We start from the raw sequence: 27,708 nt of genomic DNA, 5'->3' as shown, positions 1-27,708 counted from the left end.
AGCCTTTATGAATGCACCCTTGTACATGTGGAGCTATTATTTTTCAAGGAAAACGTGAGTGTGTCCTTTCTTATTGGTTTCAATGAAAACTTTCACTTTCATTTTGAAGAGCCTTACAAGAATATATCTAAATAATCTGCATAATACCATCTGGTCTAGTTACATGATAAATTCTTATCTTCGAGTTACCAGTTTAATTACACCATAAATGTTATGTGCACGCTTCAAGATTGGCTGTGGTAAATTTGCGAGAAATCCATTTAGCTTTTTTCTTTTTGATTTTTCTTTTTAAATTGGCACCATTGAACATTTAACCTATTTTTAAAAAAAAACCACACAAAAAAAACATGCGTAGTGAGCAGTTTGCCATCATCCTAATAACCTAATTGGGCTATAGGTTATCTCTAATGGGAGACATTGTTTGTGCACTGTAAAAACATTTATACTCTCTTAACGGTGCGCACACCCTCCCTTCCTCTGTCCCTCTTGACTTGGTGACAGACCTAAAAGCCTTTTGTTGCAATCTTAGCCAATGGAGGCGGATTACGACATCGGGTAGCTGAGATATATAAAGAGCGCCTTTTTGACCGTACTTGCACATTTTTCAGTGACACCTCTGCACATACTCACACCTCCGTGGACTAAAATTGTACAGAAAACAACAATTAGCTTATACTGCACGTGAGCAGGCTATGCATTCACCAGGCATTTAACTTTCAATCAAAGGAGCTTGTACCGACACCCTCTGCGCGCACTTTTTTTGTTAAAAGAAAAAAAAAAGAAAAAGAAAGAATATTACAAAAAGAGAAACTTCGGGGTGATCGTATTGGATTAGATGCATGTCACTTATTCTTTGCCGTTTGTAGGCTAAGACGAGGAGCGGCGCAGATTCGAGAGACGGGATCTAACGGAATAAAGTGCGTAAAAAACAAGCTAAGGAAGGGGAGGAAAAGTTGCGTTTTCTGTTGTCCACGCATCGTCATGCCGAGGTACAACTTCTTACTGTGCTTGATGGTGCTCATCTCCTTGGGACAGTCGGGGAGCGATGAGCCCAATCTGCTGCTGCCTCCTGCCAGCGAGACGCCCACGGATGCCGGGCTATCTCTGCTGGACGAGGACGCCGGTTCTCACGAGTGTTCCGCTTGTGTTTGGAGGGAGCAGAGCAAAGTGCTGAGACTGGAGACCATCAAGTCCCAGATCCTGAGCAAACTGCGTCTGAAGCAGGCGCCCAACATCAGCCGGGAGGTGGTCAATCAGCTGCTGCCCAAGGCGCCCCCGCTCCAGCAGCTTCTGGACCATCACGACTTCCAGGGAGATGCTTCGTCCCAGGATGAGTTTATGGAGGAGGATGAGTACCACGCCACCACGGAGTCCGTGATTACTATGGCCTCTGAGCGTGAGTAATAGTTTACAACCTAACAATGATATTGTCTCCAAATGCGTCATGCGCGTAATTGCGGAGCAGTATAGGTTCAAGTGGCTCAGGCCTGCTGCGGGGACAGTCGGTGACCTAACCTACTCTTAGTGATTGAGATTAAAGGAAACTAACTGGCAAAATTAGACAGCTGTCAAAAAGAGGGGATAATGTGTGAAACTGATAAATCAATAACTGGTAGCACAAAGAACCTCATCACTCTGAACGGACAGCGCCAATATGGCTTGATTGACTTTTGTCTTCTTGACGATGATGATGATGAAGCAGAGTGTTTAATATTTAGCTGCTGGACTCCTAGCTGTCACGTTTAAACTCTCCATTTCTCCCATAACGTTTTAAGAACACGAGGCATGGCAGAGCCGTTTGAATGTCAAGTGCATTATTAATGATAATGCAGCATTTGGCTGGCAGTTGCATCACTTTATCCTTTAATGTCTTCCTTTGCATAAAGACCTTAAATTCTGGAGTTATCACATCTCGAGGCCCTCTGATTATTGTCCTCTAACAATTTGCTTGCCCTCCCATTGTTTCCCATAAATCCACAGATAAACCACAGGCAGGCCCCCTCTGAGACATTTTATAAAATTACTTTTGAACCCTGGCAGCTGTGCTCTATCGCTCTTTTATAGGAGGCTCTACCGGTTCCCCTGCTGTTCATCGCAGTGAGAAAAAGTGTGTCCAAAAAGCTGCTATTGTTCGCCTCATGCAGCGGCCCCCCTCGGCCGCACTTGCCTTTTAAATGCGAAGTTTATAGGCGCAGCTCGTTTTCTTTTTTTTTCACCAAGAGTACACAAAGACAGAGAATCACTTAGGGTCGAGGGGAGTGTGTGACCTTTTCCTGGTGAAGCGCCGGGTTCAACAACATTTACACACGTAATATATTCTGCACAAGGCGGATGAAACACTCTGCAAATAATCCTTTTTTTTCACTCCCTGGTTGAACAAAGACCTATATATATGTGTGTGTGTGTGTGTGTGTGTGTGTGTGTGTGTGTGTGTGTGTGTGTGTGTGTGTGTGTGTGTGTGTGTGTGTGTGTGTGTGTGTGTTTACTGCCACTCACCTGTAATGGAAAGCACCACCTGTCTTTGTCATTATAAAAACAAAAAAACATTAACTCAAATGTCAGCTATTGAAATGTCCTCTAAATTGCTCTATTTCAATGCAAGTTAGAGGAGGCCATATGTGCTGTTTAGTTCTCACATTATTAACATTATTTTGAACCTCAGACATCCTTCAAGTTTTCTGTTTGCGTTGATTGTTGTAACTCATAAAAAGGATATCAGTGCACAGATGATGTCTTACCGCAGGTGAAAGATTTGATTTGATTTCAAACTGCTTAATATAAGCAGCAGTTCATAAATACGTGAGTGCGGTCCCTGTTTCCCCTTTTGTTACCTGCTCACAAACACATGTAGAGTGTATTTGGTTTGTTATTGTTACCTCTCTGATTGGCTGATTAAGAAATCTCACATTCGACTGCATTGCTGACACACTCAATGTACGTTCTGGGAAACACAGTGACTTCAAATTATATTTTTACCCCCGGTTTCCATCCTCTGCACTACCTCACACGCATACATATTCTGTTTCTAATGCACACACACACACACACACACACACACACACACACACACACACACACACACACACACACACACACACACACACACAGTGCAAAGGGATTTGATATCTCATCAAGCCAGAAAAAGGCATTGTGTGAGCTTATTGCGCATTTCTGACAGCCCCACAGTGGCTGATTGACATTACTGCTGAATCTGTCATGTTAGGGAGCAGCACTTCCCCTCTCATCTGTTTGCCTCATCTCTTTACGTCAGCTACCCTGTTTTTTTATCATCAGCTCAGTCTCTCTCTCTCTCTCTGTATTCCCCCTCACACCCGCCTCCACCTTCTTCCCCGTTAGCCCCCTCTCTCCTTCCTCTTTTTTCCCCCCCGGTACTCATGGAAGAATTGAGAGAATGAGCGCATCTCCTTTGCCTGTGGCGCCTTAGTGATCCCACAGGATTAAAAGTGCCCTTTTCTGTCTCTCTGATAGAAGGAAGACTTCAAACACTATTCCCTGTGCACCTCGAACCCAATCACCCTTTCACAGTCGTGCACACTGCCTTTGATTGGGCCACGGGGGTTCACACAGTACATACTGAACTGGACTTGTGCCAGAGTTGCTTCTTAGTATTCACTCAAGGTACGTGGGTGCCGCAGTGGGGGTTGAGAGGGTCCATGCTTCCTGGTCTGTAATTACTATGAAATTTCATGGAAAAGTACATCTATTTATATCATAGTGCGGCACTTTATGTACTGAAACATCTCCCCTCTGTACAGCGTGCTGTTTAGGTAAACCGCTCCGCTTGTTTCCCTCACAGAAAAAGTGACTCGGCTTTGATCAGCGTGTCAGAGAATCTTTATTAACAAATGCATGCATGTGTATCTACGTGTGAGCTGCTCTATTTGTGTTCCTATTTGTTGATTTATGTGTCTAATTGTGTGTATTTTGGGGCTTGGTTTGTTTTGCCCGAGGTGGGGTGAGGATTTGACCCCACTAGTCTCTCATTTGTCACCTGTCCAAAAAACCTTCAGTCCAGACCTTCCTCTGCCACCGGCAACCTCCTCTTTCTTTTTTTTTCTCCCCTTTTCTTCTTCTGTATGTCTTAATGCTAATTTGGCACACTTTATGACTTCTGCCAGCCAGTAGAAAACACCAGAAGAAGCATTACAGTAATTGCTCAGACAGTTACTGCACTTCATTTACTGCAATAGACTTAAAGGCCACAAGAAAGTTATTGTACTGCTGGTCATTCTTTAGATTTAGTGAATGTCTTTTCTTTGCTGCAAAGAGTCTTTTTTTCAGCTTATGGATATATTAGTGTGTCCAAAATGTGAGAAATGACTGGCAGTTTGCAGCAAAACACTTAAACCATTAGTGGGACGAGCACTTAAGGTTTAGAAGAACTCAAGACCACCACATTGAATGCATCCTTAAATAGCACTTTCACTTTTAAACTATTTTATCCCGACGTTTTGTTCAGTAAATAGTAGAGGCCTACATTATGCCATTTTATGCTGGCATTGTTATGTAATCCTATTCAGGTGAACCACATTCAGCCAGCATGAGCATCGGTTTACACAACTCTCGATTAAAGAGAGACATCCACACGCATGTCGAGGTATGCATGTGCCATTTTCCACATGTGCACGCTTGTGTAGACACACAGGGTGCCCACACACACCTACTCACACAGTCACACACACACTCCAGAGAAAAGTTCTCCTATTGACAAAAAGGGTCACAGAGTTCACAGCTATGTGATATATTGGAAGAGGAGACTATTAACCTCATCAGGTCTCTTTCTTTGGCAGCAAAGACGAACCGGTAGTAACTTGAACACTTATCCCCCCACCACACACACACACACACACACACACACACACACACACACACACACACACACACACACACAAACAAGTCTTTTATAGTGTTGACCCTATAAAAGGGTCATTTCCTGAAGGTGCAGGAACCATAAAAATTAAGAGGGAGAGCGCTAAAAGGACAGAGCACCAGCAGCCGGACTGTCTTCAACTCACTGGTCAGTGTTTGCTGGAAGTTGATGACTATGTGAGGTTTTTATAGATATAGTCTCAGTTTGACGATGACACCTGTTCTCCTTGTGTAGTTGCTGGCATCAGTTCAGGGAAAGATAAACTTTGGTGTTTGAATTGTTTGGGCGCTGAGGCATGAGCGGTTTGTTTAAAAAGGAGTAAAAACTTAAGACACGTCCGTACGACTGTAGAAATTGCACAACGTACCGTCAACTTTATGGCTAATAAAATTTCAAAGGGACCAAAGTCTATTAATACGGGGACAAAATTTCCCCAGGACCTCAGGAATCTCACTCCTTCCACCCTCCTTCCTCTATTCCCACGCTCCTGTGTACCAGTCCCTGCAGCTGGCTTTTCCCCCCTGGCATTTGGAAATATACCACCTTCATCAATAATACAAGAAGAATGGATGTAAGACCGCATTAATCCATGTTTGAAGACACTACTGCACATACATATTTCCTCCTGCTGCTTTTTCAGCTGGTGTGTGTATCGCTGCTGAGTTCCTTGTTGCTTCTTTAAAGGGTTTCAGAGAGGGAGCTGGAGAAAGGTGCACCGTGGCTCATGCTATGGCTCTGGTGGGGAGGCGGAGGGAAGAAGAGAGCAAGTCCACAGGGAGCAACAAGCAGCCCAATCTTATCCTAAAGGGACAGAAATAATGGAAGGGTTTTATAGGTACAATTAAAAAGACCTGAAACAGATGTTACGTTCCACTAATAAACGAAATAATTACTTTGGACCAGTAATTAAGGCCTATATAGGGACGCGAGGGAGGAGGAGGAAAAGGGGAGTGAAAAGATAAAACGGAGCTCATTGAGGGGATTATTGTTGATGAATGTGTTCAGGCTCTGTGTGGTGATGTGTGAGGAGGTGCTGAGGATCAGTTTATGGAAGAGTCCATTAAATCTAAGGCATTTAAGCAAACGAAATGCTGCATGGGCGCAACGTTGGATCCCACGAGGGAGCCAGTATGTTGGAAAGAGGCACAATTAACAGTGGATTACCTCATTATTATCTGCATGAAAATTTAATCAGCCTCTTTTCTGCGGCAAAAGAGAGCAGCTTCGTACCGTATTTATCACCTGTGGTTGTATTTCTCCTCACCATACCCACATCACCCGAGGACATTCATTATGGAAGTTGTGAAAATGCATGGTTTGAGTAATTTCTTTAGGGACGAGGGCCAAGTTTGATTTATATAATGTACAGCAGAATTGGATAAAGAGAAGCTCATGAAGGGAACTATGGCCATATTATGTTGATTATAACTGAGGAAAAGAGGGAAAAAAGCTTCCTCAAGGGAGGTTTGGCACAATCTGGCCACACTGACTTTGCCTTTTAGAGAAAACTCTTGGCTCAGGCTCTGACAGATTTGGGTGGCCTCAGGGATTTTTCTCAGTAGCTTAGTGAGTTCGAACTTGCAGGCAGAAGTGTTTGCATTTTGTTTAAACAGTTGACATGAATGTGTAAGGGGTAGCAGCTAAGGAGGGATGAGTTTTAAGAACAAAGGAGATTCATATTTCAGGCTGCCGGAGCTGCTGATCGGTCAGTGCGTGTTTGATTGTGTAACATATTTATATGAAACATTTGATTTCAATTTTAAAAGACTTCACATAGTGTTTCAACATGAAGTTTTTAAAAATTCACAAGACACTTAGTGTAGAAGTTCAAAAGAGGTCAGTGAGAGTTTGCTTGTGTAATATCTGCTAAAAGTTTGAATGGCTTTGTCTGTGCATTCACATAAGATGAAAGATAAATGAGGATGTCGTCTGCATAATTATGAAACGTGATTTCATTATTTCAGCAGGCATCTAAAGTGACATAATAAATCTGAGCCAGTGGCTGAAAATTTGATGAATTCTCACCTCGATTCCTTGCAGCAGTAGCCCTGGCTTTGTTATGTAATCCAGCAACAATTACATGTTGCTGGTTGAAGGGTGGGAAGCTGCTGACAGATTGTAACTTGTAGCTATTTATTTTTACTTTTGTTAACATTACCAACCAAAAAAAAAAAATTGGAAGCAACACAAAATGTTTCATAATTTGTTTTGGATGAATGATTAAGATTATTGTAAATGGAGATTAAAACTGGTGTTGTTGGGATCTCAGGGCTTGAACTGGCATGTAAGAGTCCAGTTCACCCCACTGGACACCTTTGGAAAGTATGAAAGTTTCTGAGAAATCAGTCATTAATATTATTTTAAAAATTAATTCTAATATTATTATTGTTCATAGGTATTTCTTTCTCCTACAGTAGTTCAAATTATAAAAATTTAAAATGTTTTCTGCCTTTTCACTATAATCTTTAAATAATAATATGTAATGATTGTAGATTAAATGATTGCACAAAAACTGAGAGATGTGCATCATTTGTTTTCTAAACAGCAAAAATTATATTTTCCGTTATTAACCAAGTGGGGCAAAGCGTGTGTCTTCATTTGTGCTCATGTTTTCAGTTTTGCTTTGCTTTTAAATATCAGCTGTGGCTCAGGTGAACATTTTCAGAATCCAGATTTTCTGAGGGCGGTTTTTCAAATATAAACATACATTTTGATGCAGTGGTTTAATTTCCCATCAAACTGAGCTGTAAGTGCATCACAAACCGCTGCTACGTATCGTTTTCTCACAGCATGTCAGGTGCATTGGAATGAAAAGAGTAACATTGACAATAACTACGAATAATGTATTTTTGTACTATCAGAAAAATAATCTCTAATATCTGAGCTAATATCTGTATTTTGCAGGCTTTGCAGTGGAAGATTTCTGGTGTCTGTTTGTAGTCTGCTTGTAGTCCAAAGAGTGTTGACCAATCAAATTTGAGCAGATTTGGCAAACAGTCTGCATGACAGCATTATACGTGCCAAAATAAAATCTCAGTCAGATGAAAAGATCATTTTTAGTGGCTTTTTAAAATTTTCACCTCAAACACTAAGTGTTAGACCACCTGTGCACCTTCCTGTCCTAGTCAAGAAATATATAGAGCACTAAAGTAGACAGATCACTCCACTGCAGGGACTAAACCCTAATAACTCAGCCTGCACACACACAGTCCCTCTAACTGTGAAGAGTTTAACACCAAATGCACAACCTACTAATGTATGGTTCTCGTTTTATGCCTGTTTTTGTCAGAGAGAGAAAGCACCACCTATTACATGAAGTAGTCTGGTCTAGATAAGCCAAACCAAGCTTAGAGCTGTACCTGGTTCCAGCTCTGGTTTCATGGATCTGCATTAGTGTCATTCTCTGTTTTGTTTTGTTTTTCTTTCCAGCAACTTTCTGTGTCACGGTTATTTCTAGCTATCCAGATATATGGGGCAATTTGGAAAAGTTTCATGCAATGTTTTAAAAAATGAAAAATATTGCTACACTTAATTTCATTGAGAAGCAACAACCAGAATACGCTAGGCTGTAGTTATACTATGGCTGTAGCATGTGGTATCACTTGTAGCAGGGAGATTTAGACAATAGATCCTAAAAAATAAAATAAAATAAAATAAAATCTGTAAGTAGTTCACAGGTGATTTTATCCTTCCCCGTTCCATCGTGTAGTTCAGTGATACATCCCTGCTGAAGAACTCTTAAACAGTAATCTTACACAAGAAATTTCAGATTGTTTTGAGATAATAATGTCTGTAAACCTGATGAATATCCACCTGACTGACATATTTTTGGGGTAGCTGCAGTGAAAAGTTTGAGCTGAAGCACACTCTCAACATTTTATGTGAATAATGTGAGACATTAATAAACAGGAAGTTAAAGGTCTAGAATAGCGCTGTGTGAGTACTTCTGATTGGTAGTTTTTTGTTTTTTTTAAAAAAGGTTGGCTAAAGTTTCACATAAAAGTTTTTTGTTTGGTTTTGTTTTTTGCTCTTTGGGTCATTTTAGCTCAACTAGGAAAATTTGCTCTGACTTTCCTTGGAAGTTAAATGTGTTGTTGTATAGAAATGAGTACTGTGCATGACAGTTGGGGGAATTTAATACCTGCAAATTCATTTATTTTTTATTATTTTATGGCTCTGTGTCTATTAAACTAAATAATCATCTGATATTTTAGTGTTCATTCTCACTTAAGTCTGATAGCAATTTTTAAAAAATGCCTTTGAGTCAATTAAAACCCTCTACTTGCTTGTGTAACGCATGAGAAAAGTTTTGCATTTAACAAAGCAGAACATTGTCCTGTGGCTTTAATGTCCTGCATGTATGTGTGGCTGCACACAAACACAAGCAGTGAGAACCGGGCGTGCTCCGTGCTGTCCAGCTGTCCACCTTATTGCTGTTCTCAATGCGCACTCGCTCTCCCCATCCTTCTGCCCAGCAGCCGTGCCCCTTCGCTACAAACATGTGAAACTCCAAAAAAACAATGAGTTTTACTGTGTTTGCTGAGGGCAGTTGGTTTGGAGCTGGTGTATGTTGTCCATTTATGTGTGGCTGCATGTTTCCATGTGTGTGTGTTCACTGAGCTAGAACAGGGTGCATTAGGAGGTGTCTTTTGTTGCTCCTGGGGGGCTACTGTGCTCAGTCCTAATAGGAGTCTTGTGCCTGCCGTTGTCCCCGGGAAGGGCTTCTGAATGAGGGGGTCTAACTTTACACACATACACACACACAAGTACGCACACACATCCTCCATCCTCAGCTCGAGCTCGGCCTCCCCCACCACCCTCTCCTTTCCCCTGGGACTGGCCGAGAAACAAAGAGGGAGCGGGGCTGGGGTGGGATGGGATGTTTGAGGGGGTGCACTGTGGCCCCTGTCTTATTAGAAGGGTCGTGAACGTGTCACGATGATTAATATGCCGAGGTGCGCAGGGATACCCTAGAGTCACATTTATTCAACACGAAGGCTCCCAAACACACACTCACTACAAAATGGCACATTTGCATTTCCCATTAAGAAAAGAAAATATAGATATATATGCAAATGAAACTCCTATCTAGGGTCATACTATTATGCATTATCCATGTGGACATTAACAATAGGTGACCATTTCTCTCACCACCACATCTGAGCCGCGTACTTCCACCTGATTGGTGTAATCTGCTGCACAGCTAGGCGTCATTGCAATTTCCAATGCAAGTTAGGAAAGGATATAAACAGTTTATGAACTTTGGTCAAACTATGTGGTTATTCACTATTAAAAAAGTTGTTTCTTTGCTTTATTTGACAAGGAACATTTTTGACTGATTTAAAAAATAAATTTAAGATATATAACAGATAAGTTCACATTGAGGCATACTGTGTATGTGACTGAGTGGACAGGTTGCCACAACAAAACAGTAGAAACCTTTGTAATATATATATATATATATATATATATATATATATACATATATATATATATATATACGGACATATATACATATATGTATAAATACATGTATGTATAAAATCTATCCTTCTACTGTAGGTGCATTCCTCGGTCTCATATTACTTATTCATTGTATAACTACACCCTAACTTTCCCTCTCCATCTGTTTTCAACAGCTTACCCGGCTCAGTTCTCATCCATCCCTCAGGAACGTCACTGTGTTCACTTATTAAAAGCATTTAAATGGGCGAGGACTGTATGAAAACTGACAGATGGCATGCTGAATAAACCCTTATATTCTATAAGGCTCCTCTTACATGCATGTATAGGAGGCTAGCCATGGAACACAGGTACCCAGGGAGTCCACCAGATGTTTGATAGGCTCACCTGCAGGCCCGCTGCGTGTTGGCAGTAAAATCCATGCGCTACATATGCTGCAATTATACCACAGGGAAATAAAGCGCTATAATAATGAAGCAGGCAGGAAACATGAGGAGGAAAATCAAACAAACCTGGTTTCCTTTGCAAAAACACAGTCTCTTTCTTTCCGTCTTTAATTTGGATTTCAGTTTGAATAAAATGAGATGAGTGCTCTTACTGTAAAGTAATTAGTTTCTACTTTTCATCTTCAGTTTAGCTGACGAGAGAGGTGTTTGTGCTCCAGTAGGTGGTGCTGGACGCATAATCAGACTTCTTATCTTGACTTCATTATTGAAGTCAGTGTTAAAACACAGAGCTTATACCTGTGTAAATTGCGCAGGAAATTAAGCCATAAAAACAGTCTCTCCATAAAATTATAAGCTTTTCAACAGCGGTTACTTCAGGTGGAAGGATTAAATGTCCCACCGCTTTTTTTCTGGATCTTTACAAGCTAGACCTGCTCGTTTTGCACACGTGGAGCACTCTGGCAAGGCGTGGGATGTAATTAAGCTGCAGGCATTCATCCTCCATGGTTTTCCTCTGACTTGTGCACTAACAGGATCCATAAAGGCACAAATTGATTTCACCTATCAATGCAGTCATTGTTTAACATGACGTAGCTCATATGTTGTGCATGTGTGTTTAATAACCGGGGACCTCGCTGGATCACGGCGTGCAGGCCCTGCTTCTCGGATTACTCTGCTTGAGAAACTGACCATTTCATCCCCTCAGCATTTGTTGGATTTTTCTCACAAAGGCGATGAAATGTGTTTGCAAAGGAAGTGCTGGTGTATTCACGTCCTCATCTGCAGTGACTCAAAACAACAAAAAGTATTAATCACAAGCAAATTTGCAGAATAATTCATTACCAGTTTTGTGCTGATGAGCAAACACAACACCACCCACGTTAATTGCTGTGACCCCAGCAACCCCCCAAAAGGAACATTGTTTGTCCAGCGTGAGACACTGTATAATTTACACTCACTAATGACTTGGAAATACAGGCTGAAGGACCACGTCTGTCCCTAACTTGGCCCTTATTCAATGCTTGCCTTGGACTCTTCTAATGGACAGTCCATTTGTACCTCAGTGAATTCTTATCCCTCAATGCATGCCCATAATTAAATTGCAGTGTCCTCTCCTGGTTTGATAAACAATTCACTATTGGCTGCAGAATCTCCACCCTAATCAAAACAACAACAAAGTGATTCAGCGTTGTTATGTGTGCGCCTGAGGTTTCCAACGATTCTCTGGTGAAAAGGCGTGACGTGAAGAAAGACATATTACTATTGCCAAAGGGTTGACCTTGACCTTCAAACTCAATCTGGCTGTTAGAGCTGCCCCTCCCCAGCACCCCTGAGATGTAAAGAGGCTGACAGGTTTGACCCCTGATCCCATTTCTTAACTAGGCTGAGGTTCCAAATAACCTTTTGACCCAGGAAGCAGGTTGCCCGAGCAACCTCAGATTTAGCAATGATTGACAAGTTGATACAGTTTTTTTTTCTTTTTTAAAAAGATGGACAACCGCAACTCCTAAAAGTGCAGAATCTGTAGTTTTAATTTGTCCGATTTGCTCGGAGATAATGGACAGTTTAAATAATCTATTGTACTCTCGGCACATTATTATGCCAAATAAGTACAGAATAAATTTCCCTTAGTAAATGAATGCTTTACATGGAAATGAATGAACGAATTCAATGGATGGACGTGTCATTATATCAGATGGAGGTCTATGTAAATGACCATGTGCAGATCTGACATGTGGTGCAAATCACCAAAACACCAGAGCCCGCCCGAGATCATGACAGGAATAAATCTGGCTCTTTAAGGGGACGCCTTGTGTTCTGTGACATAACCCTTAATCCAGACCCCAAATACATTAGTAAGAAAGGGACCCACTCGGAAAAAAAAGAAACCTTGAAATGTTTTAGTTTTGCTAGTTAAATGCAGGGGTGGGCCATTTCATTATGAGTGACCCAGGGGAATCTAAGGTTACCATCTGTCCACTGGCCACCATTACAGATTCTTGTTTTTATATGCAAATGTATCTGTTTTCCAACCTTAATGTAATCACACATGTAACTGAATAGATAACTGACAGCCTTCAAGCAGACAGGCTGAGGATGGCTGTCAGTTTACTACAGACATGCTGCTTTTATTAAAATAAATGTTAGGGGGGGTTTTGTTTTGTTTTTTAACATTGTCATGCTGTAAAATGAACACCAGGTATCTCTCTCGGTTTAGATCACACTGTTTCTGTAAATTATGGGCACTTTTCCAGGTGTTTACAATCTAACATAGTAACTATAGTTTTCCCCAAAGAACCTACAAACTATTACATCTAGAATAAGAAGTATCCTTTCAAGAGTGCAACCCTTTTTAACTAATTCAGTGCTTCTGTTTATTTGTGCCATGCAGGCCTATCACAGTCGTTGGCTTTATGATCCATTACAAAGCATGAAGTAGTGCATATGTGCTTTCTGATGCCTTCACAATGCACTGTTTATTTTTATATTAGAGAGGAGAAAATCCCACTTTTACTGAAGCTTCTGTTTTCCTCTGAGTATTCATGAAAGCTGTTCTGAAACAGTAGAGAAAGAAAGCTGCAGAGTGATGCTGCAGATTCTCCTAATTAATTAATTCTTTGTTATCTTCTAAAGACCTCACATGACTCAGTTGGAAGGATGCCTTTTGTTTATTAGCAGCATATGAACAGAGCGTGCTGGTTTGTCCTTTTGATGATGATGGCGATTTTGCATTTGTACATCCAAAACACTGACCATTAAATTGCTACTACTTTATTTATTTATTTGTCTGTTGTTTTAGAAAAGATGATGATGAAAACGAAAAACCATGCGATTAGAGGTGGAAAACCAGAATAAATATGAGTACTTTTTTGCATTTAGATTAAAATGCAAACACTCTTAATGCTGGTGAAACGACTGTCCACGTGTGCTTCAATAAATCTGACTCTCCTCTGTTTCACAGCGGAGCCTCTGGTGCAGGTGAATGGAAAGCCCAGCTGCTGCTTCTTCAAGTTCAGCCCCAAACTGATGTTCACCAAGGTGCTGAAGGCCCAGCTGTGGGTGTATCTGCGACCGCTGCAGCAGACCTCCACCGTCTACCTGCAGATCCTGCGACTAAAGCCAGTCACAGAGCAGGGCAGCCGCCACATACGCATCCGCTCCCTGAAGATAGAGCTCAATTCCAGGGTCGGCCACTGGCAAAGTATTGACTTTAAGCACGTGCTGCAGAACTGGTTCAAACAGCCCCACACTAACTGGGGGATCGACATCAACGCCTTTGACGAGAGTGGCAATGACCTGGCAGTTACCTCACTGCGACCTGGGGAGGAGGGACTGGTAAGGACCCTCAGACCTGTCCCTGGGATGGGGAGGGAAATCACTTTGTGCACATGCAAATTCAGATTTTATTCAAAGAAGGCAATTAGAAGATCATATTATTAGTCGATAAGTTGGTGTTAATAATCGAACAAAAAAGTGAAAGAAAAAGCTTGAAGGCAGTAATCCTGTGCATCATTTCTGTCTCTCCACATATTTTTACTTCTACAATAAACTCTTTGAAGCACGTAGAGTAAAATTTATACACAAAATATACCAGTCGCTAGTGAGGAGCCACTACAGCTATACCGTGTTTTTTTAATGATCCCCTTCCAAGTTTTACATATATTGTAATATTGTTTCCTAATATCAGATTAACATCAAGTACAACATCAGGATAAACATCCTGAGCAGACTGTAAAATAAAATAAAATAAAATAAAAACATGTGGTATCACAGAGACAAAAAAATGACAAGTATATTTTAAAATATACAATAATGAGATAGGAAGAAAACACAGGGGTGTCTAAGCGGACGAAATTGGAGGTCCACAAAAAGGGGAGTGTATAATGCTGTTTCAGATCGGCCACCATATTATGGATATCAACAAAGTCTAATGACGTCTAATGATACAAAAAGTTCTTTCTGTGCAAAATACTTTTCAGAAAATCTGATTTTTATTCCTTTAGTTTTAGGTAGAAATCTTTTTTTTTTCACTTTCTTAAAGATAACAACACCAGTTAAAGGACTACTCCATTTAAAAATGATCCTGCTAGGACGAAAACATGTTTATTTGCAATGGTTCACCTTGGGGAAAATGTGAAAACTTTAAGTAATTAAGACTAATTTTTACCCAGTGTTCCTTTGAATACTTGGGATTTTTTTCCACACTGCAAGTATGCTTCACTTTTTTCAATGCTAAACCTCTGATGTAATGGATGGAGCTGCTTCAACCTTAAACCTCAAAGGAAAACTCATGAACCATTAGTCTAGTTAGCAATCCCAGAGTTACTGCAACTGACAGTTACAACATCCCTGTTGGATTATGTAGGCCATCTATCCTGGTTAAGCAACACCAAATATTTACCAAGTGATTATTTGGGTCAGCTCTTCACAACACGTATCAGGGGTCAGCTCTGGTGTCTTGGCCAATAAATCGCTGCCTTCTGAGCACACAGCAGTGTGCTATATTATTCTTGGTAACCCAAGAAAAAGGAAAAGATCAAAAAGACATGCAAGTGTACAAAAATAAAACAAAACACAACAAGAAAGAAAGTCAAACTCTGCTTCTTCCTGATCCTCTGGGTCTTTTTTCTACAACAAAAGCCCTAAAGGCCAGGCTGACATGGTCTCACCCCAACAGCCTTTCAGCTTATTTCCTCTTTTCAGTGTGCTCGAGCCCAGCTGGAATCACTGTGAGGAGAAGAAGGCTTTGTAAAACAAACATGATGGAGTAAAATATTTGATGTGCTCGCCTCTGCCCAAAGGTCAAGGTTATGGTAGCCTGCAGATGACCTCTTGGGTCATGAATCAAACCAAGCGTACAGAGTCAGCTATCGATGTTTGAATAGACCAGTTTCTCTCAAAGCCCATGGAGTCAGTGCTCAAATGGAAAGTTGTGTTTCCTATTCAAAGCTGACAAATTAATTCATACATTTTAGTTAATTATGAAATGACTATTCAATTTAATTCTTTTTCTTTTCTTTTTATACTTACAAGTGTGGTTTCTTTGTATTCTTTGTACTCAGAGTTCAGTAGAAAAAGAGTTAGGGGCTGAAATGCTTGCCGTGTGAGCGAAGTGCTATGAAATCCATTTTGTTTCGTTAAAGTAGATCAAAGTCTTTGTAGAGAAAATATATTTGCTCTTACATTATTTAGTATCAGAGATTTCTACTTTCCCATCAGATCCTTTGCACACAGATGTCCAGATCACCACATGAATATTAATGATGGAGTTATAAACCGTATGTCACAGCATTGTAAATGTTTCATTTACGATAGAGTCAAGAGCCCATATGGTTTGTTAGATGAATTGAGCACCTGACATGGCACAAAGCTTACAGAATCTGCAACTGTCGTACAGGGACATGCTATTTGTACAATTACTAGACTTTTATTTCAGATATCAATTTCTTATTTTAGCACAGATATTACTAGTAACAATCATTAAAGTGCCTCAGTAAGACAGTATGACAATTGACAGTAAGTCATCACTGTATGTATACAGCACTCATCTTTATCAAGGATTTTATGATATATCTGTTATTTCTTCTGTGATTTTTAGGCTACATTTGTAACTCTTCTAATGCTCATCATGTTGCTATAACAAAGTGCAAATACTTCGTTACTGTGCTTAAGTAGAATTTTGGGGTATCTGTATCTGTACTCCCTACATTTTCAAACAAGTATCTGTACTTTCTACTCCTTACATTTGCAAAACAGACTCATTACTTATGGTTTTGACAGATTTGAGGGAAATTATTATTTCACGTCACTGCGAGCCCTAGAACATCAAACCAATCTGAGCCTTAACAGCAACACATGAAAAGCAGTCCTGTTAGTCTATTAATCACTAGAGGATGTCGCATAAAAAGAGACAAAAGAGGTAAAACCACGTGTTATAATCAGGGGTTAAACTGTTTGTGTCCAGTTTTTTACAGCTGCTGTATTTCGCAGGGAGAGAAAAAAAAGAGAGCTAACTTCACTCGGAGATGAAGAAAGAGAGGTTATATTTAAAAGTAAGGACTGCTCAGTGGTAGTCCTAGTGTTTTTAAAATAGGTATTGTGTCATTATGTTTTTTCAAATTGTGAGACCTGCTGCAATGCAGGTCTCTGAGGGAGACTAACTGTGTCATTTAAAGGTGGCATGAAAAAAAATCAGCAGTTTACTGCAGGATAAACAGATTAGTTTGCTGTACTCTGGTGGGTTCAAAGTAAAGAACAGTGTGTGTAACTGGTGCACAGTGGCTGTGGTGCTCATGGTCAGCGTTAGGTTACATCAAGTGTAGCAGAGATGAATTTGAAATTAAGCTGATGATGTTAAGACCCATAAAGACAAACATAAAGACTGTCATTGTAGAGAATGAAAATAGGCCAGGACAACTCATCTGCTTACATCTGGTTCAATTCAGTTGTGTAAATCCACAAGAAGCAGTAACACTCAGAGCAGTAGCAGACTAGATCAGCTGAAAACAGCCTGTACATTAAGAAAATCCAATAGAGCTCTCAATAGAAATTATTGAGAGTCATGAGTCCCTTTCCCAATGGCGAGCCATTAGAACTGATTTTAGGGTTCCTCCACATGCTGAATCACACTTTAACCTCTTCCTTACTCATTTTCATTTTAGTACTGATAGTCTGTGCTTCTACTTAAGTACAAAATGTCTTTACTTTTGCCACCTCTGCAAATAACTACTCTGAAGTCACTTTGGTGGGTTTTTGTACTTAACTCACTGAATCCATTTTGTGGTGGATTGAGTTGGTGTGATTATTGGTGTCTTTATTTAAAATGCACTGACTGCCCCCTCCCTTGCATGAGGTGAGATGTTTGCAAAGGTTTTGGACATATATATTGTGCAGGTAAAGATAATAATATTCATTCAACATTTACAGACATGTATAAAATCTTGGCCATAGCTTACAAATCTGAAGCTGCACTCTCTCTAAAGGGCAGCAGGAGGCGACACCTTAGGTTGAAAAATGCATTGATGATATTCTGATCTCAGTCAGTGGCTTTAAATCTTATTTGTAATATAGATGTTTTAGATTATGAATCCTTTTAGAGTGAAACAGAAGATTAAGCAAGTAAGGGTGGGCCGATTCTCTGCCTGCAGCACCCTGCCTGTCTATGTCAGACTCTTTATTTGTTCTCAGTTCAAGATAATAAAGAAATAGTTCAGGATTTTAGAAAAGAAGTTATTTTTTATTACCAAAGTTTGATTATAATATTTACAGTATTGAGAATATGAAGCTGCTGCAGTTTAGCCTAGTGCAAAGATTGGAAGAAGGGAGAAACAGTTAGTCAGGCTTATTCCAGAAACAGATGTCCAAGGATGCTGATTAAAACACTGCTTTGTTCTTTAATTATGTTTTTTATTCCCACAAATAAATAGAGGAAATAAACTAGAACAGAAGTAAACTGTTTCATCACAAATAGCAGACAGGCGTAACGACTTCCCAAAGTGTGGTTTTCTTTGTGTGGTTGAATATGCACTGCACAAAAATGACGTGTGGATGGATAAAATGTTCTAATCAGAGCTGAAGAAAGAAAGATTTGGTTGATTGTAAGAATCCAGTTGATGAATGGTGCAATTCCTATAATACATAGAAAATCCCAACAATCAGATAACTGCCTATGAGCAAACACTTGATAACAGTGAGAAAGAAAAACTTGGTTTTAACAGGACGAAACCTCCAGCAAAGCCGGGCTCAGGGAGGGGGAGCCATCTGGTGCAACTGTTTGGGGGTGTGGGTAGAAAGACAGGACAAAAGACACACACAGAGAGCCGGAGTTTGAAATTATTACTAATGATTACATTATTAAATTCAGAGTGTAGAAGAAATGCTCCGTGCATTATGTGGAACTAAGGGAGAATTTTTTTTATAATTTTTATCAGAATGTAAAAGCAGGAAATTAGAGGTCATCCAGGTCTATATGTCTTTAAGACATGTCTGTAGTTTAACTAATTGGTGTATGCCATCTGCCTTCATGTATAGATAAAGCTGGGTGTCATCTGCATAGCATTAAAAATGTATGCTATATCTTCTAACAATACTGCCCAAGAGAAGCATATATAATGCAAAAACATTCTCCATTCACATGAAAAAAAATAAAATAAAATAAAATAAAATAGATATGATTCATTTAGAAGTATATTCGAAATATCAGTTATCATTGCTGTATGGTAATAGGTTAAAAGAGTTGGTTGCTGTCCAGCTAGACTGACTGAGATGAGTTAAAACAGTTAATAGCACTAACCCCCAGTCACACAGGGCAAGAGTTGGTTTTACAGTACCTGGCAACCACCAGGTATTGTGGTTGCCAGGTAAAATGAGCATTCCCCAACCAGTTGTGAATTGTTGCTGGCAGTTGATGGCTAAAGCCACAATCATGTAGGCAACTTTTTCTTTGAAGGCAAAACTTCTTTATTTCTGATAGTGTCACACTTTTTACGATTTCACAAGAACTTGTACAGTAGCTGGACAGTTTTTGTAAGCCCTTCACTTCCATTCAAAGTATGATGGCAACTATATGCTAGCTATCAAAGCAATCACAGGGAACCTTTTGTCAACACCAATGACTGGTGGTTTCCATGGACGATTCTCTAGTCCTGATTGACTGGTGCTCTATTCATTTTACCCTACATTATCACATATTCAACATGGTTGACAAGACAATGTGGTTTTTACTTGCAACAGCGAAACCACACGGAAATGTCAGTATGGGCCCGCTCCTTGTCATTCTGCATATCTATTGGTTACACAAATCTACATTACAAGGTGAAGCTTGACCTCAGCTGGCACATTCTGCTCTGCTTTTTTCAACACTGTGACAAACCATCATTGCACAGCACAGGACATAGAAAAGAATCGCTTCTAGGGTTCTTGCATTCTATGTGAAAGGCCTTAAAGATCATCAACCATCTGTCATCTTGAAATCTGACAAATCCAAGTCTGCTTTACCCATGTCTAGTGGTTAGTATGCCCTGTTACTGGAACATTTGATTTCCTTGACTCATTATACCACCAAAATGTAAGAGTTTAAAAGGAACACATACGAGACACACTAAATTCTCAGACCAAAATGTTGAAAATAACTGCTGTTATCTAAATGTTTGCATTAGCCAATTGTCAGTTTATTGTATTTTCCTTTGCTGTCATGTCTCTGCTGTTGTTCTCTTATAACCACCTCTTTCTTTTTGTCCTGCCCCTCCTCCCCCTGATTCCAGCAGCCGTTTCTGGAGGTGAAGGTTCTTGAGACAACCAAACGTTCTCGGAGAAACCTCGGCCTGGACTGCGATGAGCACTCCACTGAGTCTCGCTGCTGTCGCTACCCTCTAACTGTGGACTTTGAGGCGTTCGGCTGGGATTGGATCATTGCCCCTAAACGCTACAAAGCGAACTACTGCTCTGGCCAGTGCGAGTACATGTTCATGCAGAAATACCCGCACACCCACCTGGTGCAGCACGCCAACCCGCGAGGCTCCGCGGGGCCCTGCTGCACCCCAACCAAGATGTCTCCCATTAACATGCTCTACTTCAATGACAAGCAGCAGATCATTCACGGCAAGATTCCAGGGATGGTGGTGGATCGATGTGGCTGCTCTTAGGCTGCTGGAGGAAGCACATTTGTGTAAAGCCCACATTAAACCACCTGAAACCCTTTCTGAGCTCTCCCCTGGCACCAGAACCCACTCCTCGGCACCAGATTTCACTTCTGCTCAGCCACAAAAGCATTCCACTGGGTTTCCATTTGTCCAGTAATTAAACTGATTCTAACTGTACAAAAAAGTTATAAATGAAATAAGAATCAAAACAGAACTGAGTGATGGAAATACCATACATTATGAATGATTTAAAGAGGCTGTACTTGTGGAGCAGCTTTCGAAAGTGGTAAATGAGGCGCTATAGGACATATGTTAGTTTTGTGGGTTTTTAAAATATTTTTTTAATGACATCTTTGTGAAATATCCAGGTTAGTGGATTGAAATGACAGGAGACAGGAGTATTTACACTTTTAAGAGCAATTCCAGTTTTGAGGTGAGTTCGCAAATACTTCATTCCACAAATGCGTTTACTTCCAGTGTGATAAAAATGTTCTCAAAGGGGCATTATCAAAATAATTTTGCAATCCATCACTTTAACAAAAGCTCAGAAACAAAAACAAACACGATGTGAATAGGTTTAACTTCTGGACGTACCATTAGAGGAAATCCAAAATCTTCCTAAGAGTATTAGAGATATCCAAAAAAAAAAGAAACAAACAAACAAACAAAGAAAATAAAACTGCACCCTCTTTTAATGTGTATTACCTGAGTTTGACATTTTCAAGTATCTCCAAAATCTCTCCACGGCAACTTTGATTTGTTTTGTTTGTTTGTTTGTTTTTAGATTTTTGTAATTAAATATTAAGAAAGGGTTATACAGATGGTCCATAACATGTTATGTAATATGTAATTTGGCCTCTGTAATGAGAGAGGCTTTCAAATCAAACCCTTAGGATGTGATTCAAGTTCAGCCTTAATTTAAGGGGTTTAACAAAAGTATGGCGTTAACTGTTTAGGAGCTATTTTCATATATAGTTCCCCATTTTCAGTGGTTTAAAATTAACTGCATAAATTATTATAGTTTAAATATAAGAATTGTTTTAATAGTTGAATTTTTGAATTGAACTATTGTTTGAATAGTTGAATACTAAAATGCAGTCTACAGTAAAAGCTACCCTCTGAGATGCATGCTCTACTGCAGTGATGGGGAACTCCAGGCCTCAAGAGCTGATGTCCTACAGGTTTTAGGGCTCACCCTGGGTCAACACACCTGAATCTAATGGTCAGTTCATTACCAGGCATCTGGAGAACTTCAAGACATGTTGAGGAGGTAATTTAGCCATTTAAATCAGCTGAGTTGGATCAAGGACACATCTAAAACCTGCAGTCCGTAAATTGTCCAATTACTTTTGAGCCTTTGAAAGCTATGGAAACTATGGGTATGAGAACTATGATAAAAATGAATGAATTCCTAAACAATTAATTAATATCCTGAACTTCAATCACATCTTGCTTGTTTTATTTAAAATCCATTGCAGTGGTGTAAAGGGGCAAAAATCTAAAAACCATCTTAGTCCAAAAATCTATGGACCTAACTTTACTAGTTCAGCTCCACATTTAAAAACAGATACATAAACTCAGTATTGCTGTTAACCATTTGGCAAAAAAGAGTTTACCTTGCACACTGAAGTCTAAAGAAAAACTGAAATCCAGATGCACCAAGTTATTCAGTACTGTTTTGGGGAGAAGGAAGAGGGCAGGCTTTGCCTTTTTTTTTTGTTTTTTTTGTTTTTTTTGTTTTGTTTTTAATTTATCCAACAAAGGAAAATCTCGTTCAGCTTTTGCAGTAAATGTTTAAAACAGAGAGTTAAATGCACTGTTTTATAACTTGAAGAGGCTCGGGACTGAATATGTAATAAAAATAAAAAAAATAACAAAACAACAAAATGCATACCCTGAAATAAAAGACTCAATGCTCACTATGTCCTAAGTGAATAATTGAGCTGAAATTAACACAAACCACGATTACAGTTTTATCACTTTAAGTTTACATTTCTTTTTGTGCAGTGTTTGTGGTAGATGCATTACTCCTGACACACCAGTTCATGCTTCTTCTTCTTTTTTTTTTGCTAGTTTCAGAATGGATAAAAATACAAATGCAAAAGTGCAGTAATGTACTAAGACATTTTAGCTTTTATGATTTACAGCAAAGAAAACAAACAAAAAAAAGATAATTTAACTCAACCACTGATTTTAGCTTCGAAAACATATTTGACTGCATTTTGAAATGCCCCCATCCACATCAACCTCAACTGTATCATCGCTGTCATAATGGGAAAAAAAAGTATTTGTTAGTGCTTGAACGCAGAGTAGAATTAGTATGCTTGAAGCTTGTCTTTGTCTCCTGGGTATCAAAGCAAAGATATCCTTTTGTTATAAACGAAAGCACTATGCTGTTGGATAAAGGAAGAGCCTTCTGACATTATATATAAATGATATATGTATATATTAAAAAAAAAGAGGGGTACAAAAACCTTTTTGGGGGCACTCTACCTTACCAACAATAAATTTTGCACTATGGGACGTTCATGGCGTGAGGAGGTAAGTGTTGTGTTTTACCAAGCACAAGAGAGCTTGTACAGTATAGGTTAAAAAAAAAAAAAGAAACTATTCAAGCTTCTGGTGATGAACCATAAACTAGCGAGGTTATCACTTCTTTTGGATGCCATCACACTTTCCTGACTTTGTCTGAAGCGGGGGCCTGTCCATACACTCACAGATCTCTATCAAATCTTGAACCTGGATGTACTGTAGCAGCGGCCTGAAAGGCCTCCACGCCCGCTTTGGCTGATAAGTCTTGTGCGTAATAAGTGTCTGGATCAATGACTGTAGAATGCTTTAACTGGAAAAGGCCCGCCCATCAACTTTAACCTGTCACCGCATTAGAGAGACTTCATTCTTTTGACGTAAAAAAAAAATGAGTCGAGTGTCTTACGTAGAAGTTTGGGGGGGATTTTATATTTTTTGGTTTTGTTTGTTTGCTTTTGCCTTTGTGTGTGTTTTAAGTGAAAGCACCCATGTAAGAATGGGAGGAGTACCCAGGGACTGTTAGCCAAAGTAGAGAATGACATGTTGTGTGCTGTAACTTTTATAATTGCAGGAATATGCTAGAAAATTTCAAAGGGAGGGAAAAAAGTTGGTTTAGGGGCAGTGGTTGGGTTAAAAAAAAAAAGAAAAAGCTGGTCCATTTTTATTTATTAATATTAAATACAATGCATTTCAAAGTCTGTCTACCTCACGTTAGCCTAAAAATTTGCTATCAGTTTATCAGAAACTTTTACTCATAAGAACATCCCCACCCCCACCCCAACCTTCCAAAAACAGATGAAAACCACAGGGTCCCCTTGCTCTCAGGTTCAGATTGAGTTATTGACAGAGTGACTGATGGTACCAGTTCTGGTAACGCGTGGTCAAAATATTAACTATGGTTAACGCTGTTGAGAAGTTACATTTTGAATTTTAGTCTTTGTATACTGGTATATGTAAGAGGGGTTTTTTTTCCATATAATTATATGAGAGTAAGAAATGTAAATACCAACCCAAATGTTGACATTTATGATGTTTTGGACAGGTTCACCGCTTCTAATGTTTTTCTCTCTTTCCCTCTTCATCCCTCTGTTCTTTGTGTAGTTAAAGAAAAAGAAAAATCACCCCACGTTTGTAGTTCTATGGTTGTGCATATGAGTAACTGTTCAATTATTTTTGCCTTTTGTTGTTTATTTACTGTCATTTTTCTTTTGTACAATAAATCATTTATTTAGCTTATGCTGCTTTTGTTGTTCTTAAGGTTTGCATCTGCGCAAATGGGAAACTTCGGACCACGCAGAATAAAATGAACTAGTTCACAATCAAAGTCCACGCTTTAAAATACAGAACCAAGTTCACAAACTAAAAATGAATTAGTCCACCTGCATGTTTTAGCTATTCTTTTTCAAAAGAACCTCAACCTGCCATCCTAAATACTCTATTTTCTCTTCAAAAATGAAATAAATTACTGTTTACTACTATAGAATCACAGAAAGATAAATGCAAAGAAATGTACAAAACACAGTCTTTCAATTTTACATTTTTATGTATCAGGACATAATAATGATCCAGCCCTTAGCAGCTCTTACAATTATGTAAATACACTACAGTAAGAAAGATCATTCAGAAGTGGAAAACATTCAGTTTCAGGGAAACTGCAAAAAATCCAAGAGCTACAGGCCTCAGTTAGCATCTTAAATATTAAAGTTCATGACAGTACAGTTCAAACAGACTAAACAAGTATGGCTTACTTGAAAAGAAGAAAGCCTCCTTACTATAAAAACACCATGTCAGCATGGTTTTCAAAGCACTGCTCAGGTTTTGCATTTAAACAAACCACCAAACTTCTGGAACAGTCTCCTTTGGACAGACAAGAGAGTCGAGGTGTTTGATGCACAGTGCTGTATTTGGGGAAAACCAAACACAGCCTATCAGCACAAATACATCACATCACCAGTCAAGCACGGTGGTGGAGGGGGTGACGATTTGGGTTTGTTTAGCAGTCACAGGACCTGGGCACCTTGGAGTCATTAAGTCTGAAAGGCCATCTGTCCGACAGGCAAAGCTTGGGCAAAATTAGGTCAAGCAACAGGTCAATGATCCCAAACACACCAGCAAACCCATAACAGAATGACTGAAAAAGAAACAAATCAAGGTGCTGCAACAGCCCAATGTCCAGACCTCAACCTGATTGAGATGCTGTGAGAGAGCTGCAGATAAATCAGTGGTTACAACTCTCAATGAAAAAAAGCAACCTGGTACAGAAGAGAATAATGTGAGGGACTGATAGAGTCCCACAGAAAACAATTACTTCACATTATTGCTGCTAAAGATGGTGCTGCAAGCTACTGATTTTCACACATTGCTTCTGCATTTTAGCGTACTTTTTGTTAAAAAAAAAAATAAAAAAAATAAAATAAATAATGATGTGGTGTAAGATGTCATGTTTGGTAGTTATGTATATACAATGTATATGTAAAATCTTTATTTTTACCATGATGGTAAAGACTGATAACTGCAAACAGATGAAGTTCATTATTTCCCATTTTTCACCACATTTTAAAATTGGACATATTTGTTTTCAGACAGGATTATGAGCTTACTTTGCCTCTCTCATCTGAACAGTGCCGTGACTGTAGCAAGAAAATCTGTAGCACTTTATAATATGGAAGGAATTTCAAGGTCTTTTATCTTAGAATAACAAGGTAATTATATTTACAAACTAATGCTTATCCGTATACACTGGAATAAGGGGTGAAAATTCAAGTTTTTACAGGAAAGAAGAAATTATTATATATTACATTTAAGTAGTGATTATCTTCCATGTATTTCTGCATAGAAATAAACATATTTCCCTGACTGACTCTGTAAATGGGTAATACCTTTAATGGAAGCAGGCTGAAGTGGCATAGTTTTCCGATCTTACAGCGTAATTACACGTTGTTTTTGTTTGTATGAGGGATTTTTGACTATTCAGTTATACTCTGATAAGAGATGTAAAATGTGATAAGGATTGTTCTCCCTTTCACTGTTTAGGGTGATTTGCATTCAGAAGCTTTTAATAAAAAATAAATACAACACACACAAAAGGAAATTATACTGAATGCAACAAACACAACAAGAACATGAAAAAATAACACTTGGATAAACAAATTGAAATAAGCATAACAGGACAAACACCATTTAATAGGAAAGAAAAAATTCTTTTCATTTACTTAAACTCGTCCTTCAGTTGAGGGCATTTGTTCAAAAAGTGCATCTGATCCTGTCTGTGCAGACATCATTATTATTATTACGTTTGGTCAAATTTACACCAAAAAGATAATCAAAAAGATAATAGAAAAATAAAAATTCTATTCACATGACTCTACTTTTTACAGCCTTTTTGTAACTTATGATTGAAAAGTTTGCACAAAACAACTAATATTTTTGATAAAACCCATCATTAAAAGACAATAAAGAGCCTTTGACCCACAAAGTTTAATGGTGTTTACTTTTTAACTGTAAGTAGGAAACACTTTGTATCACAATTTCACATAATCGAAGAAGATTTCATTTAATTCTAGGAGAACTGCACCCGCTGTGGGCTGTATTATCAAGTGCCAATGGTAAAACTGGTTTCTTATTTATCTATCCTACCTTTTTTTTTTTGATCAAGGTCTTTTTATTGAACAAAGAATTGCTTCCAACAACAATTATGGCAATATTGACAAACAGTCAGAGTGTGATTTGGAAAGACTGGCATCACAAGGCGTCACCCCAAAAATAGCTATAAACGGGCAGGGTGCAATTGGAACACCAAATATGTTGGACATGGTTTCAAATATGCTTTTCCAAAAGCCACCCAGTTTTGGACATGCCCAGAACATGTGAAATAGGGAAGCAGGCTCTCGTTTGCACCGGTCACATGTGGGGTCAAACCCATCCTTGATTTTGCTCAGTCTAGTTTTAGACCAATGGAGATGGTGAACAACTTTGAACTGAATCTCCACATGTTTAAGGCAAATAGATGACGAAGAAATTCTATTGATTATCTTATGCCAAGTCTCATCTGCAATCCGTTGGCCAAGATCACTTCCCCATCGTTCCCTAAGTGATTGCAATGTGGACAGCCTAAAATTACTTAACAGCTCATAAACATCACTTATAACCCGCTTAGCATTTGGTTTAAAATCAAAAATATCATCCAAAAGGGATGGAGGTGGACAGGACGGAAAGCAGTCAGTATTAGAAGCAACAAAATTCCTGAGTTGTAGATACCTAAAAAAGTGTGACTGAGGGATCTTGAACTTGTTCACCAGCTGTTCAAATGAGGAAAATGGTAAATGGTAAATGGCCTGTATTTATATAGCGCTCTACTAGTCCCTAAGGACCCCAAAGCGCTTTACATATCCAGTCATCCACCCATTCACACACCCATTCACGCACTGGTGATGGCAAGCTACATTGTAGCCACAGCCACCCTGGGGCGCACTGACAGAGGCGAGGCTGCCGGACACTGGCGCCACCGGGCCCTCTGACCACCACCAGTAGGCAACGGGTGAAGTGTCTTGCCCAAGGACACAACGACCGAGACTGTCCAAGCCGGGGCTCGAACCGGCAACCTTCCAATTACAAGGCGAACTCTCAACTCTTGAGCCACAATCGAAAAGATATTGTCCGTGAAAAGAGCAGTCATTGATGTTATTCCAAGCTTTGTCCATATGTTAAATGCCTTGTCCGTTAAGGATGGGGAGAACAT

General features: G+C 39.4%; 1 protein-coding gene across 2 annotated transcripts; it reads left to right on the top strand.

Annotated features, from left to right (window-relative positions):
- Positions 1-531: 531 nt before the first annotated feature.
- gdf11 (growth differentiation factor 11) lies at positions 532-24,206 on the top strand. Of its 2 annotated transcripts, none has more exons than XM_004545006.4 (3): positions 532-1,396; positions 13,763-14,136; positions 20,064-24,206. In XM_004545006.4, exons 1-3 carry the CDS (start codon positions 982-984, stop codon positions 20,442-20,444), a joined length of 1,170 nt encoding a protein of 389 aa, XP_004545063.1. In that variant the 5' UTR covers positions 532-981; the 3' UTR covers positions 20,445-24,206. The 2 variants fall into 2 exon arrangements, with proteins under 2 accessions (XP_004545063.1, XP_004545064.1); XM_004545007.4 differs by having other exon boundaries at positions 534-1,396; positions 20,067-24,206.
- The last annotated feature ends 3,502 nt before the right edge of the window (positions 24,207-27,708 follow it).

The sequence above is a fragment of the Maylandia zebra genome, linkage group LG5, assembly GCF_041146795.1.
Source record: "Maylandia zebra isolate NMK-2024a linkage group LG5, Mzebra_GT3a, whole genome shotgun sequence".
Lineage (NCBI taxonomy): Eukaryota > Metazoa > Chordata > Actinopteri > Cichliformes > Cichlidae > Maylandia > Maylandia zebra.
Note: the sequence above shows the minus strand (reverse complement) of the source record. Positions and strands in the feature narration are given on the sequence as shown.